Here is a 14,490-nt window from a genome sequence, read left to right as displayed (position 1 = left end):
GAAAAAATTTTGTACCCCGCTCCTTATCAATACCTTTCGACAATGAGATACTATAAATTCTTTGCAACATCTTTGAGGACCATGGCTTCAGGAATTGGATGAAACCAAGAAAATAACAAGAAAAGAACAGTTGATCTTTATTTGGGGTTAATCAGAATCACTTCATTGACAACAGGTGTATAATAATTACTTTTAAACATGAGTTTGAATGTGATTGGTTAATTCTGAGCACAGACACATACCCCATTATAAAAGGGTGTGCACACCTGCAATTTTATCAGTGGTATGTAGACTTTTTTATTCACTGTATGTGGGAGGAAACCGGAGAACCCGGAGGAAACCCACGCAGGGGGATCATGAGAAACTTCACACAGACAGTAACCCTAGCATAGCAACAAATCTGCCTGTTGCGACACAGTGCTGCCTACATATATAAATGTAATGTATAATTTAATGTAATGTTTAAAGCACAAAATGTTTTTTTTAAGTGACTCAGAATGTTGGATCAGGTCACAAATGGGTACAAGATGGAGGAATACCAGGAATTTAAATAGGAACAAGAAAGAATGTGGGAAGTGAAAAACACAGTGTCCCTACTGGTAATAGAAGCCCTCATAAGTGGAACAAAAGTTTCTCCAAGATCTTTCAAACTGTCTCAAAGATATGGCATAATTGATTCAGATGTTCGGAAGATGGTAATCCAAGGATCAGCAAAAAAACTTTACCATACCCTCATACTCCCAAGTCTCTGGGAAGTACAAGATTGACAAAAAGAAAAATGCCACCTGTGTGTATGTAAATTTGGTTAACCATAATCTATGATAGCTTTTCTACATTCTCTGCATACTGAGTACTTATTCTTAAACAAAACACCATAGTTTCTTTCAGCCTGAAATACACAATCAACAGCAGGTTTGTTTTGTGGCAGGATATAGACAACTTTATGCAGAATCAGTTCCTGGGCTGAATATAGAGTGCTGTGAAAAAGTATTTGCTGATTTCTTTTGGGTTTTTTTTATATCTCATACTAAAAACAAAGGCAACCTGAGTAAACACACAATACAGTTTTTTAAAATGTTTTTTATTGAAGCAAAAAAATATTAAATAAATAAAGTTATCCAACACCTGTCACCCATGTGAAAAACTACTTGGCCCCTTAAACTTAAAATCTGGTTGTGCCACCTTTAGCAGCAATAACTGCAACCAAATGCTTCCGATAGTTCAGCCCCATTGGAGGGTTTTCAAGCATGAACTGCCCATTTAAGGTCCTGCCACAGCATCTCAATTGGGTTCAAGTCAGGATTTTGACTAGGCCACTCCAAAACTTTAATTTAGCTTTGTTTGAGCCTTTCAGAGGTGGACTTACTCCCTATGCTTTGGATCATTGTCTTGCTACATAATCTAGTTACGGACTGAAGACTGAACAGTCTCCTTTAGGATTTTCTGGTAGAGAGCAGAATTCATGTTTCCCTCAGTTATTGCAAGTTGCCCAGGCCCTGAAGCAGCAAAGCATCCCCACACCATCACACTTCCACCACCATGCTTTACTGTAGGTATGATGTTCTTTTCATGTAATTCTGTGTTTGGTTTATGCGAGATGAAACGGAACCCCTGTCTTTCAATCAGTTCCACTTTCAACTCATCAGTCCACAGAGCATTCTTCCAAACGGTTTGAGGATCATCAAGGTGTGTTTTGGCAAAATTCAGATGAGCTTAATGTTCTTCTGGGTTGGCAGTGGTTTTCACCTCGCCACTCTTCCATGAATGCCATTTTTGTCCAGTGTCTTTCTGATAGTGGAGTCATGAACAGTGACCTTTATTGATGCAAGAGAGGCCTGTAGTTCCATCAATATTGTTCTTAGCTCTTTTGTGACTTCCTGGATGAGTAGTTGCTGTGCTCTTGGAGGAATTTTGGAAGGTCGGCAAGTTCTGGGAAAGTTCACTGCTGTGCTGAGTTTTTCTGTTTGGAGATAATGGCTCTTACTGTGATTTGTTCGCTGTCTTTTGGAGTCCCAGAGCCTTTGAAATAGCTTTGTAACCATTCCCAGACTGATGTATTTCAATTAGGGATGCACCGAAATGAAAATTCTTGGCTGAAGCCGAATATAATGAAAAACTTGGCCGAAGGCTGTAGGCCAAATACTGAACACGTTTTTGTCGTGTTTTTTCCATTTATTTTGCCATTTTTTTCACAACTGCATAAATTAAATAGTCAAAATGTGCTTTTTACTATTTTGTCTTGCTTTTCAAAGAAAAAAATCAATTAAAAAAACTACAATTTCAAAATATTTATTTAACACTGAACATTTTTTTTTATTCCAGCAGGCATAGGCTACCAAAAAGGCACAAAATAACTTTAAATAAATAAATTAGTAAAATAAAAATATTTTGATGTGGTCATCTTTGAGCCCCCCTTGAATAGTCGATGTTAGGCCTATAACTGACTGCTGAAAGAATGGAACACTCTGTAGCCTACAACAAAAATGTGCATTAAAAAGTGCATTAACAAGAGTGCAAAAAATGGTTATATTCGGTTATATACGGCTGATTATATTCAGGATATATACTGCTCGCGTCCCTGTACACCTTGCGGAGTATTATAGTAGATATAGTATAGTTAGATATGTTGTTAATGTTATGTTCCTTGATAGATTTATTAGTTTAACCCTCTTACCCCTAAGTTCCCACAGTATTATGTCCCATAACCCTATATTCCCCAGAGAAACAGCACGCCAACCCTGAGTTCCTGGGCCAAAATCAACATTTTAATTTGAACATTTTTAGGCCTTGAAACAACTTATAATAATGTATTTGTGTAATATTACTTTGAAAATGAAGCAGTTCAGTGTTTTTACTAAACTTAGAGCACAATTCTTAACTAGAGAAATTACGAAAAAAATGCTTGCTGAAATCCTTATACTCATTTAGAAGTACCATACGAGCATCAGCGTGGTCAATGCCTTTATAAATAATAATTTATAAATATTTATTTTATTTATATTTATTATCATTTATAATAAATAAATGCATTTTAGCGCCAAAAGTCAAGTTTCTGGTGATAATCAGACCAGCAGGTAGTGTTTTCACGAATGCACAGAAATAGTCCCGTTATGACTCCAGACCCCTGCAGTGTCGGTCGCACTGGTTGATGCTGAAGATGAAGACAGATCAGGGTCTGAATCAGGAGAGTTTGCGTATCAGTTTTGGTTTCGGTTTCAACATCGCCTGAACTTTCACTGCTGTCACTATCTAGAATCCTCGCTCTCGCCTGTGTAACTGTGTATGTTTTCTCTTTTTTTCACTGTTTTAGATGTACCTGTGTTCACTGTAGGTGTAACTTTAGCTGGAACACGATTAGCTTTTCGCTTTGGCATTTTTAGTTCACTTCTACTATTACACCAATATTCACGCTTGGATCATCTTCATCGTAATGCCGGCGTAATAACGTAATCACGTGACGTCATCAACCTTCCGGGTCAAAAAATAATAATTAAATAAGTAAGGAATCATAGCAGAGCAATGCTGGTACACCGGCCTTACGGGGATAACGTTTACACTGTAAATCCGCTATATCGGCCTTACGGGGATTTGGCATAGACGACCAAGCCGATCTATCGTCCTTACGGGAATAGATCAAAGACGGGCAAGCCGGGTTTTCGGCCATACGGGGTAAGAGGGTTAAACTATAGATTAGTTCATTTAGTCCCTGCTGGTTTTTCCGCTCCCAGTACATAGTACTAGTTCATGTTTCTTGTTTTGTGTTTTGACCCTGTTTTCTGTGACCACGACTTTGATTCCTGCTTTGCCCCGTTTATGCCTGTTTGCCGATTGCCCGACGATTTTCCTATCTTGACTACGTTTTTTGGATTACGATTAGGATTTGTCTGCCTGCCCTTAAATAAATACGTCTTTACCTGAACCTGCTTCCATACTTTACTCCCTTACGTCTCGCGACGTGACAAAATACTCCAGAACAGAAACAAAACAAACGCACGTGTCCACAGTAAACAATGTCACGGTTGTCAACATCCGAAGAGCATGTGCTCGCTGAGCACTCGTGCATGTAGATCGTGCATGTAGATCGTGCATGTGCGTGCCCCTCATCTCTCCGAGCCACTGCTGGAAGTGGAGGTCATGACATTCGCACATATCATTCTGGTTGCTAGGCTATTTGGTCACGTCATCAAAAATGTCATTGTTTGGTCAAATTTATTCGGCCTTTTCACTGAACACCGAAAGTGCTTTTTTTTTGCTATTTTCGGCCGAATAATTTTGGTTGCCGAACATTCAGTGCATCCCTAATTTCAATCACTTTCTTCCTCATCATTTCTGGAATTTCTTTGAACTTTGGCATAGTGTGTTACTGGGTAAGACCTTTTAACCAACTTCATGCTGTTGAAAAATTTCTATTTAAGTGCTGATTTGATTGAACAGGGTTTGCAGTAATCAGGTCTGGTTGTGTCTAGTCCAGCTGAACTACATTATGAATGCATTTTCATAGATTTGTGGAATTAGTAACTACAGGGGCAAATACATTTTCACACAGGCCCAGTTGGTATTGGATAATTTTTTTTGCTTCGATAAATAACAATCATTAAAAAACTGTATTTTGTGTTTACTCACGTTGCCTTTGTTTTATGTTAGATTTTTTTGTTTAATTTCTGAAACAATTTAGTATGAGATATACACAAAAATGAAGAAATCAATACTTTTTCACAGCACTGTATTATTGTTAAGTAAAGGGCTACTGGAAGGAAAGCATGCCCAGCTATGAGGTTTACCCTTTGTCAGTAGTTAATCAAGAAAGTAGGAATGTTCAGTGGATATTTCTGAAGCTTAAGAATTATACCACCCTCTTTATCTGTGTGTTTGGAGAGATGCATTATACCTGGAACATTTTGTGTGACATTTTCACAATACCCAATAATGTTAATGATAAACTATTGTTTCTGGATTGCTTATTAGGATATAAAGATATAGTTCAGTTCAGCTCACCTTTTTGTATTTATGAGGAAATGTAAACCTCTCAATGGTGGTCTGCATAGCCCCTCGATTCACGTTGCCAAGCCTGTCTTCCAGCTGTAAGAGTTCCTGTAATTCAAAACGTATGCATTTGTGAAGCTGTGCTTTTTACCATCTACACAAGTAATAACTTGTAATAACTGAAGTACTAATTAACTAGTACTATTTTGTCAAAAATGTTTAACAAGTGAGGCCTTTTTTGTATTTTGTAAATTAGCTGATTCATTAATAATTACTTCTCCTGGTCAGAACAGGATTAGACACTACCTCATAGCTTTCCCTCACAGCGGTGGCATGGCGGGAGGGATTGAGGCTCTGCAGGGTCAGTAGATGTAACTGTGGATAGGGGTAGTTTCTGATCTCATGCACAACCTGTGAAAAACAAGACCATTATCTGATCTGAATCAAGATAATTTCCAATGTAAATTGCTTGTTGTGGGAAAAAGACAAATGTTCCTATTTGCATACATAATAAGTATTACATAATAGTAAACTATTAAACATAATGTTTACCCAGTTTAGAAATTACAGTGTCACTAATTATCAGTACCATACACTTACTGTCCACTTTATTTGGAACACCTTTACATTCATGCAGAATCATCCAATCATGTGGCAGCAACCTAATGCAAAAAACCATGTAGATACAGGTCAAGAGCTTCAGTTACTGTTCACATTAACACTGTTGCACGTGTTTTTTGCACCATTCTGTGCAAACCCTAGAGACTGTTGTGTGTGAAAATCACAGGAGATCGTCACTTTCTGAAATACTCAGACCAGCCCATCTGGTACCAACATCCATGCCACGTTCAAAGTCACAGAGGTAATACTTTTTCTTCATTCTGATGTTTGATGTGAACATTAACTGAAGCTCTTGTGTCTGCACAAAATTTTTGCATTGCGATGCTGTCACATGATTGGCTGATTAGATAACTGTATGAGTGTGCCGGTGTTCATAATAAAGTGGACAGTGAGTGTATGTTCTTCTCAGTATGGTATAATACATAAGCTAAAGGATAAATTTCACTGACAGTGAGTTGGACTAACAAAACAGAACTAACAACAGTCAACTTCCATAATCCATCCATAAACTGATGCATATCATTTTACTGAAAAGAATACATGTGGCAGACATACCACTTGTGCTGAGGATGCATTTCTGGGAAAGTGGTGCAGCCGCGGAGAGGCCAGGTAGTGCTGATAGTGCTGTGGGAGCTGAGGGACGTGGTAGTGTGAATGAGGTAGACCAGGGTCCACACTCAAGTCCCTGAGAAGGAGGACCATGCAAGCATGGGTTCACAGATATTCACCTTTTGCATGAAAGCCTCGTTAACACCAATATATTTTTCCATGTAAATTTACTGGAAGTCTGCTGTTTAGTCCAGATGTACTTTACATTTCAATAAAATAAATACTGAAATGAATCATAAGTAGAGAAGCAACTTTTTTGTGAAACATCTCTTCTTAATGTTGGTGTGCGGTTGTACTTAACATAGCTATTAATATACATGCGCTACAATAATTTACTAAGAACAGCAATTAAATAATCAGCAATAATCTCTGACTCTATGAAGTAGCCAAAACATGTTTTATAAATTAGCATTTTTAACATTACCAGTCTGTTCCTTCTGCAAGATAGCGTGGCTGCTGTGGCACAGGTGGAGGGGGAGGAACATGTATGGAGGGGGTGTATTCATAGGGGGCACGGATCGTCTGGGGATGGTGTGCTGTTCTCTCTTGGGCATGTCTGCTTGAAAGAACCAAGGTTTGATCAGCTAATCAAGACATTTGTGCTTTTGTCATTTTAGGGTTTTTTTCTGTCAGTATTTTATGACATCCAAATAATATATAATATGTGTCAGAGTATGGATTTTCCATTATCTGACCTGGGCTGTGGAAGGAACCTCCTGTGCTGTGCCTCCAGGATCTGCTGCTGGATGAGGTATTGCTGGTGTAAAGCCTGAGGTAGGAAGGGGGGGCCTTGGATGTCCTGGAACTGTGGTGCTGGTATGTGGCCGAGGGGAGGATGCAACGGGGCAGCTGGCTGGTGCGTTGGGCCAAGGTGCGGGTTCATGCCCGCCTGAGATTGTCCTGGATGGGGCATTGGGAAGTCAACAGGGATCTGGGCCTGGGGCCCTACTTGGAAATGCCGGCAAGAGGTAGCATGGCTATGCTGATGCCTGTTAAACTGAGATCCTGCAAGAACAATGACACCACATCAACTAATGTTGGGCAAAGAGATGCTGGTTTTTAAATTAATATACAACTCTTGTTGACCACCTCTCCTAAGCTCCCCAAACGTCTCTGCAGGTTTGAAGAACGCAGAGTGATATTTGAGTGTTTTGTACATATTCACTGGCTCGTAATACTACCAGGGCATCTCGGTGGTAGTCAGCAGCAGCGTGCAGTTTCTTTTTGGTTCTCACGGTCACTTCTCACCTCTCAGCAGCTGACACTTCAACGACAGATGCGAGCAAGTCTACTATTATTCACTGACTATTCCAAGCAGCTAGCTGAGCCTCTCAGAGGGAGTTCCTTGGCCACACCTGCTGTCTCAAAGACCCTGGAAAATCTATGGGCTTTGGCTCAGATGAAGGATTCACTAAGAGGCTTGTACAGTTGTCCTGGCAAAGCATGCAGGAAAATACCACAGCAAAAAAAAATTCTCATTACATAAGTGCACAAGAAATAAAACAGTGAGAATGATTTAATGATTTGTTCTGAGTGCATGTGGAGGAAAAAATAAAGTTCTTAATTGAACGGACATGAAATTAAAAAGTAACAGTCATGGACCCAGACAAGACACGTGGCTGATCATTTCTAGGCATCTTCCATAATGATGTAAAAAGGGTGAATGTCATATGGAGAATATGTCTACACTTAATTACAAAAGCATGAGAACCTCCAAAACCTTAAACAGCAATTGGCAAGCTATGGAACATCTGTTTTCCCACAGCTTATTAAGGAGCTTCCTGTGCACCGGAAATTCCCAGCATATTTGTGAAAATATAGGACTTTTTAGCACTATATGCTATGTTTTCTGCTCATTGAAAATGATCGCCCTTGGTTCCTCACTGGCTCTTAAGGATTTTACAACCAGTCATTATTCTGCTTTGTGCCATCTATGAAAACACCTGAATTAGGTAACCTATGCATATAACCAGTTGATTACCTGTACCTGTTCTTGGGATTATAAACACTAGATTCAGAACATTTAAAATGACATTTTAGACAAACTGCTCATTCTCCGTAATGAGATTTTGACTCCAAATTAGATACAGTGCTATGAAGAAGTATTTGCCTCATCCTGATTTCTTCATTTTTGTGTATCTCTCATACTAAATTGTTTCAGAAATTAAAACAAAATTTACGATAAAACAAAGGCAACCTGAATAAACACAAAATGCAGTTTTTAAATGATAATGTTATTTATTGAAGCAAAAAAGTTATCAAATACCAACTGGGACTGTGTGGAAATGTATTTGCCCCCGTAGTTACCATTTCCCCAAATCTATGAAGCTGCATTCATAATGGGGTTCAGCTGGACTAGATGTTACCAGGCCTGGTTACTGCAAACCCTGTTCAATCAAATCAACACTTAAATAGAACTTTTTCAACAGCATGAAGTCGGTTAAAAGATCTTACCCAGTAATTCAAGAAATGAGGTGGAAGAAGGTGATGCATCAGTCTGGGAAGGGTTACAAAGCTACAGTGCCCGCCACTAATATTGGTACCGTTGGTAAATATGAGCCAAGAAGGCTATGGAAAATTATCTTTGTTTAAACTTTTGATATTTTATTTTAAAAAAAGTCACAAAAATACTCTGCTCTCGTGGATATCAAACAACTGCAAACAAAACACAGGTTTAGCCCCCTCCCCCGCCCAAAAAAATCTTCGTTAAATATGTGTCCTATGAATTCATATGAGAAAAATATATTTGAAGTATGTTCACATTGATATTAAAAATATTTTTAGTACACCTAGTGACTAGGAACAGGAAATTGTTCAACCATGACTTATATATGTATATATGTAAGTATAAATATGAGGTAACACACAGGCCAATTTCCCTTAGACTTTCATAACAATGGGTAAGACCAAGGAATATAGCTGTGATGTGCAGCAAAATGTTTTGAGCTTCAGAAAATGGGAAGTGGCTATAAGAAAATAGCACAAGAACTGAAAATGCCCATTTCCAGCATCAGGGCAATAATTAAGAAGTTCCAGTCAACTGGAAATGTTATGAATTAACCTGAAATTGGACGTGTGTCTATATTGTCTCAACACACTGTGAAGATGATGGTTCGAGTGGCCAAAAAATCTCCAAGGATCACAGATGGAGAAGTGCAGAAGTTAGTCGCGTCTTGTGGTCAGAAAGTCTCCAAAATTACAATCTGAAGTCACCTACATCACCACAAGTTGTTTGGAAGGGTTTCAAGAAAAAAGACTCTACTCTCATCCAAAAACAAACTCAAGCGTCTTCAGTTTGCCAGACACTACTGGAACTTCAATTGGTATCAGATTATATGGTCAGATGAAACCAAAATAGAGTTTTTTGGCAGTAAACGCCAGAGGTGGTTTTGGCGCACACAGAGAGGTAGCCATATGGAAAAGTACCTCATGCCCATGGTTAAATATGGTGGTGGCTCTTTAATGTTTTGGAGCTGTTTTTCTGCCAGAGGACCTAGACATTTTGTTAGGATACATGACATCATGGACTCTATCAAATATGAACAGATATTACATGAAAACCTGACTGCCTCTGCCAGAAAGATTAAAATGGGTCGTGATTGGATCTTCCAGCAGGACAAGGATCCAAAACATACATCAAAATCAACACAAAAATGGTTTAAATCAAGGTCCTGCCATGGCCATCCCAGTCCCCTGACTGTGGGCTGAACTGAAGAGGAGTGTGGACCTCGAAATTTGAAGGATCTTAAGAGAATCTGTGAATGGTCTCAGATCCTTTGTCATGTATTCTCCAACCTCATCAGGCATTATAGGAGAAGACTCACAGCTGTTATCTTGGAAAAGGGAGGTAGCACAAAGTATTGACTAAAAGGGTCTCAATAATTGTTGCACACCTACATTTAACAAAGTTTTTTTTATAAACCTGTTCTGTTTGCAATTGTTTGATATCCATGAGAACAGAGTATATTTGTATTTTTAAACAAAAGATCAAAAAATTAAACAATAAAGATAATTTTTCACAGCCTTCTTTGCTCATATTTACCACAAGTGCCAATATTAGTGGAGGGCACTGCACTGCAAAGGCTCTGGGACTCCATAAGACCACAGCGAGAGGCATTATTTCCAAACGGAAAAACTCAGCACAATAGTGAACCTTCTTAGAAGTGGCCGACCTTCCAAAATTCCTCCAAGAGCACAGCAACGACTCATCCAGCAAATCGCAAAAGAGCCAAGGACAATATCGAATGACCTACAGGCCTCTCTTGCATCAATAAAGGTCACTGGTCATGACACCACTATCAGAAAGACAAGACACTGGACAAAAATGACATCAATGGAAGAGTGGCGAGGTGAAAACCACTGCTAACCCGGAAGAACATTAAGGCTCATCTGAATTTTGCCAAAAAACACCATGATGATCCTCAACCCTTTTGGAAGAATGTTCCTTGGACTGATGAGTCAAAAGTGGAACTGTTTGGAAGACAGGGGTCCCGTTACATTTGGCATAATCCTAACACATAACTACACAAAAAGAACATCATACCAACAGTAAAGCATGGTGGTGGAAATGTGATGGTGTGGGGATGCTTTGCTGCTTCAGGGCCTGGGCAACTTGCAATAATTGAGGGAAACATGACTTTTGCGCTCTACCAGAAAATCCTAAAGGAGAATGTCAGGTCTTCAGTCCGTAAGAAACTCAAGCGCAACTGGATTATGCAGCGACAATGATCCAAATCATAGGAGTAACTCCTAGTCCTAGATGTATGTTAAAGACTGATCTCCAGTTATTGGAAGCGTTTGGTTGCAGTTATTGCTGCTAAAGGTGGCACAAACAGATTCTAAGTTTAAGTGGGCAATTAGTGTTTTCACTTGGGGGATAACTTTTTTGCTTCAATAAAAAAATAAAGAAATAAATACTGTATTGTGTTTACTTTGGCTTTGTTTTATGTTGTATTTCTTTTGAAGATCTAAAACTATTTAATATGAGATACACAAAACCAAGGGTTTTCACAGCACTGTACTTTAAGTCTGAAACCCCATGGTTTTATTGCTACTGCTTCTGTTCGGTCAAAGCCAATATATGAGTAGGTTAAAAAAAAACTCTATTTACAACTTGAATGACTGAAACCTGATTGTATTATAAAGATTTTATGTTCAAGTGCTAAATAAAATTAGGTCCTTTGGTAAACGGCAAACTAAATTAATTCTTTATTTAAAAATCTGAGACCAGAGTGTGTTTTACATTTATTACATGTGCAAAGAAATCCCCCCATCTGCCAAAATGTCTTCCATGTGTTAGTGGAAGAAAGAATAATCAATCACAGTGATGGAATGTTTGGCTACCTCCACACACCACAGCATAGGGACATTGTGTCAGGATCATTGTCTAAGAAAAGACTTAAAAGCTGCAGTTTTAAATGTCAATAGCCAACACCATTTTAAAATTCTATGGTTTGCAATTTACAAAAAAAAAATTACAATACAATAAAGCAGTAGTGAATTGATTTCCTAATATCTTTCAAACAATGTCCAGTCTAAAGGACCACTGGGTTCCCACTGCACCTTCAAGTGCCTAAATAATCAACATAAATGGCCACATAAAAACTCATTGAGCTCTCATGATGAAGAAAGCAAGGAATCTATCTTTGTCACAGCAGGGGGGAGGAGGTGGGGAGGGGGCAATAAATGGAAATCAGCAAGAAGCACACTGGAGGTTAGGAAAAATACTATATTCTTTATTGAAAAATATTAGTATAGGTGGATTTGTGTCATAATAATACCATGCAACAAATAAAACAACATTGACCAAAGGCAAGGCCCACCATGCTCCGTACAGGGTTAAACAGAACAAAAGCGGCATCCAATGAGCAGATGTGTTGGCTACAGCACATTACAGTACAGCAGGGTACATCTTTTCTACAGAAAGATTACATTGGAGTCTAATCAATGTTGAATAAAAATAATATGAATAATGTGATTCATGCAATTGAAGTCTATTACCAGAACAAAAGGTAGAGAAACCACAACCAAACAATAGACATTTTCACTCTAATAGAGGATATTTGTAGCAGTGCAGGAAATTAAACATCCCTGTGAAATGGATAGCATTTTGGAATTTGTTAGTGCAGAGATCAAGTCAAGGGCTTAATTAATTAGCATCATTTGTATTGATAAGCCTTATTTAGGCAGTTGTTAAAGCCATGTTGCACATGTTTGGGTGATCAACACAGGTGCAGTGTAACATATCTGTGTGGCCATTACGTTCTTGTTCGTTAGAGGATTATTTTAACAGGATGTGTCTTTATAGCCAGAACGGGCACAGGTTCCCAATCCTGGTCCTGCACATTTTTTGTGTTTTCTCTGCTTGAACACACCCATTTCAGCTCAGGAAGGGTTCTTGTTTGCCAGATGAAATGAATCAGGTGTATTGAGAGCAGGGAAAACACTAAAATATGCACGACAGGAGATACTCCAGGAGCAAGGATGGGAACCTGTGATACAGGGAGTAAAATAATTATAAATATGCCTGATTGCAAAACATAAGTAAATAAATAAAGCCAACACATTGGATGGGTACAATGCACCTTTGCTAGTCCGAAGGGCACTTCGTGTAGGAGGTATGAACTGCAAAATGCATCCACTTTACAGGAATTTACACATGTTGACTACCAAGGCTGGAAGGGATGTACATGAGTCAACTTCTCTAATGCTACTGTATACGGGTTAACTGTGTCAACTTAACATAGAGAAACACATTTTAGCTCAATGTTATTATTGTTATTTTTAGTCTTTAACATAGGGGAGCACTGTTCTTGGGTGTTCAAATACCAATGTCGTCTTCGGATGGAAAGAGGAAATGAAGAAGGGGGATCACAAAACAGCTAAATGCAGAGAACAGGCAGAGGCCACACCACACAGCAGCAGATGATCATTAGCTACACAATGGAGGGGGGACGACAAAGATCGGATAATGCAGAATGTAGAGCCAGCCTCGATACTATGAGACAGGAAATAAGAAACAGAAATAAAAGCACAATGAAATCGTTGATGCCACTCCATGGAGAAAGAAAAAAAAAATCAGTGCCACGCTAGCTTAGTTAACCAGCTAGCTACATTCGCTCAGCTAGCTAGCTAGTCAGTCGGGCAGCTAGTAGACGATGTGAGCAAGCTAAGCGTAGTTAGCTAGACAGCTAATTAGCGAGCACCCTGTGAGACCCGTGCTCAAATGCAAGCATAAGAATAAATATGGAAATATTCGCGTCCAATAACCAAGTGCCCCTGTGCTCATACACTTCGTGGTTGCCAGACCCTCTAATTATCTAACGTGTGTAATAATATTTGCTGCAAACAACTAACTGAGCACCTAGTTACTCACTCAACAAAGAATTGCAGCTCGCATGCGGATCCCCCAAACACAAGATTCATGTTTTAACTCATAGCTTATGATTACGGATAATATTTGTATGCTTGCACTAATTGGACTGCAGTGTAAAATAAGAGACGTGGTCACAGCTACACCAAATTGCCGCACAATCCCAATTCCTCAGCCACTGTTTCAGGCCTTCATTGTCTATTAGCGGCTCTAGCTAACTAGCTAGCCGCGCACAGATATTAACGCTTGGGGGAAATTGGGGACCATTTTGTTACTAAAGACAAAACAATAACCCAGATTTACGGTATGTGTCTCGCTAGACGATCAAATATGTTTTCCAAAAACATTCAGCTGCTAGCTGGCTAGCTAACAGATTAGCTTGCCCTAAAACAGAAATCGGTCATGCAACGATTATTAGAAATCCTCCCTTGTCGCCTCGCTTGCTTACTAACCAGCAAGGAGGGCAAACAGCCACGACGAATATGTTTATCGCTAGTTTACAGCCTGAGCGGAATTACCACCAAGGTCGACGTCTGATTTATCTAGGGAAGTGGTCGTAGCTAGCTATATTAGCAAGCAAGTGTTTTTTTTTGTTGTTGTTGTTGTTTTTTTTTTGGAAGATTTCATACACAGCTAATGTTAATGGCTTAAGATAAATAAATGTTGTAAATACCTCTATTTCTTACTGAGCCGAAAACGGGTAGAACCAGGTATCCAACGTGTACTAACACCATCTTTGAATTCTTCTGATCGTTTAACAGTCTTTAAATAGATGGCTCAAAATACTCGACTAGAAATAAAAACTAGCTAACGTTACATTCAAGGCAGAGCGCGCAGTTGCCTTAAGGACAAAGACGGAGAGCAGCGGACTGATCGACACAAAGCTGGACATGAACAGGTTGATG

The 14,490-nt window shown here is 39.1% G+C and overlaps 1 protein-coding gene across 1 annotated transcript in view; it reads right to left on the bottom strand.

Annotated features, from left to right (window-relative positions):
• The window catches only part of rnf165b (ring finger protein 165b), a 19,501-nt gene extending 5,011 nt beyond the window's left edge, over positions 1-14,490 (bottom strand). Inside the window, exons 1-6 of the mRNA XM_053624917.1 lie at positions 14,259-14,490; positions 6,909-7,218; positions 6,638-6,769; positions 6,160-6,289; positions 5,290-5,394; positions 4,996-5,091 (exon numbers count right to left, since the gene is read on the bottom strand). Coding sequence (XP_053480892.1) covers positions 4,996-5,091; positions 5,290-5,394; positions 6,160-6,289; positions 6,638-6,769; positions 6,909-7,218; positions 14,259-14,319 — 834 coding nt within the window. The 5' untranslated portion in view covers positions 14,320-14,490. The remainder of the gene's footprint in view (positions 1-4,995; positions 5,092-5,289; positions 5,395-6,159; positions 6,290-6,637; positions 6,770-6,908; positions 7,219-14,258) is intronic.

The sequence above is a fragment of the Ictalurus furcatus genome, chromosome 5, assembly GCF_023375685.1.
Source record: "Ictalurus furcatus strain D&B chromosome 5, Billie_1.0, whole genome shotgun sequence".
NCBI lineage: Eukaryota > Metazoa > Chordata > Actinopteri > Siluriformes > Ictaluridae > Ictalurus > Ictalurus furcatus.
Note: the sequence above shows the minus strand (reverse complement) of the source record. Positions and strands in the feature narration are given on the sequence as shown.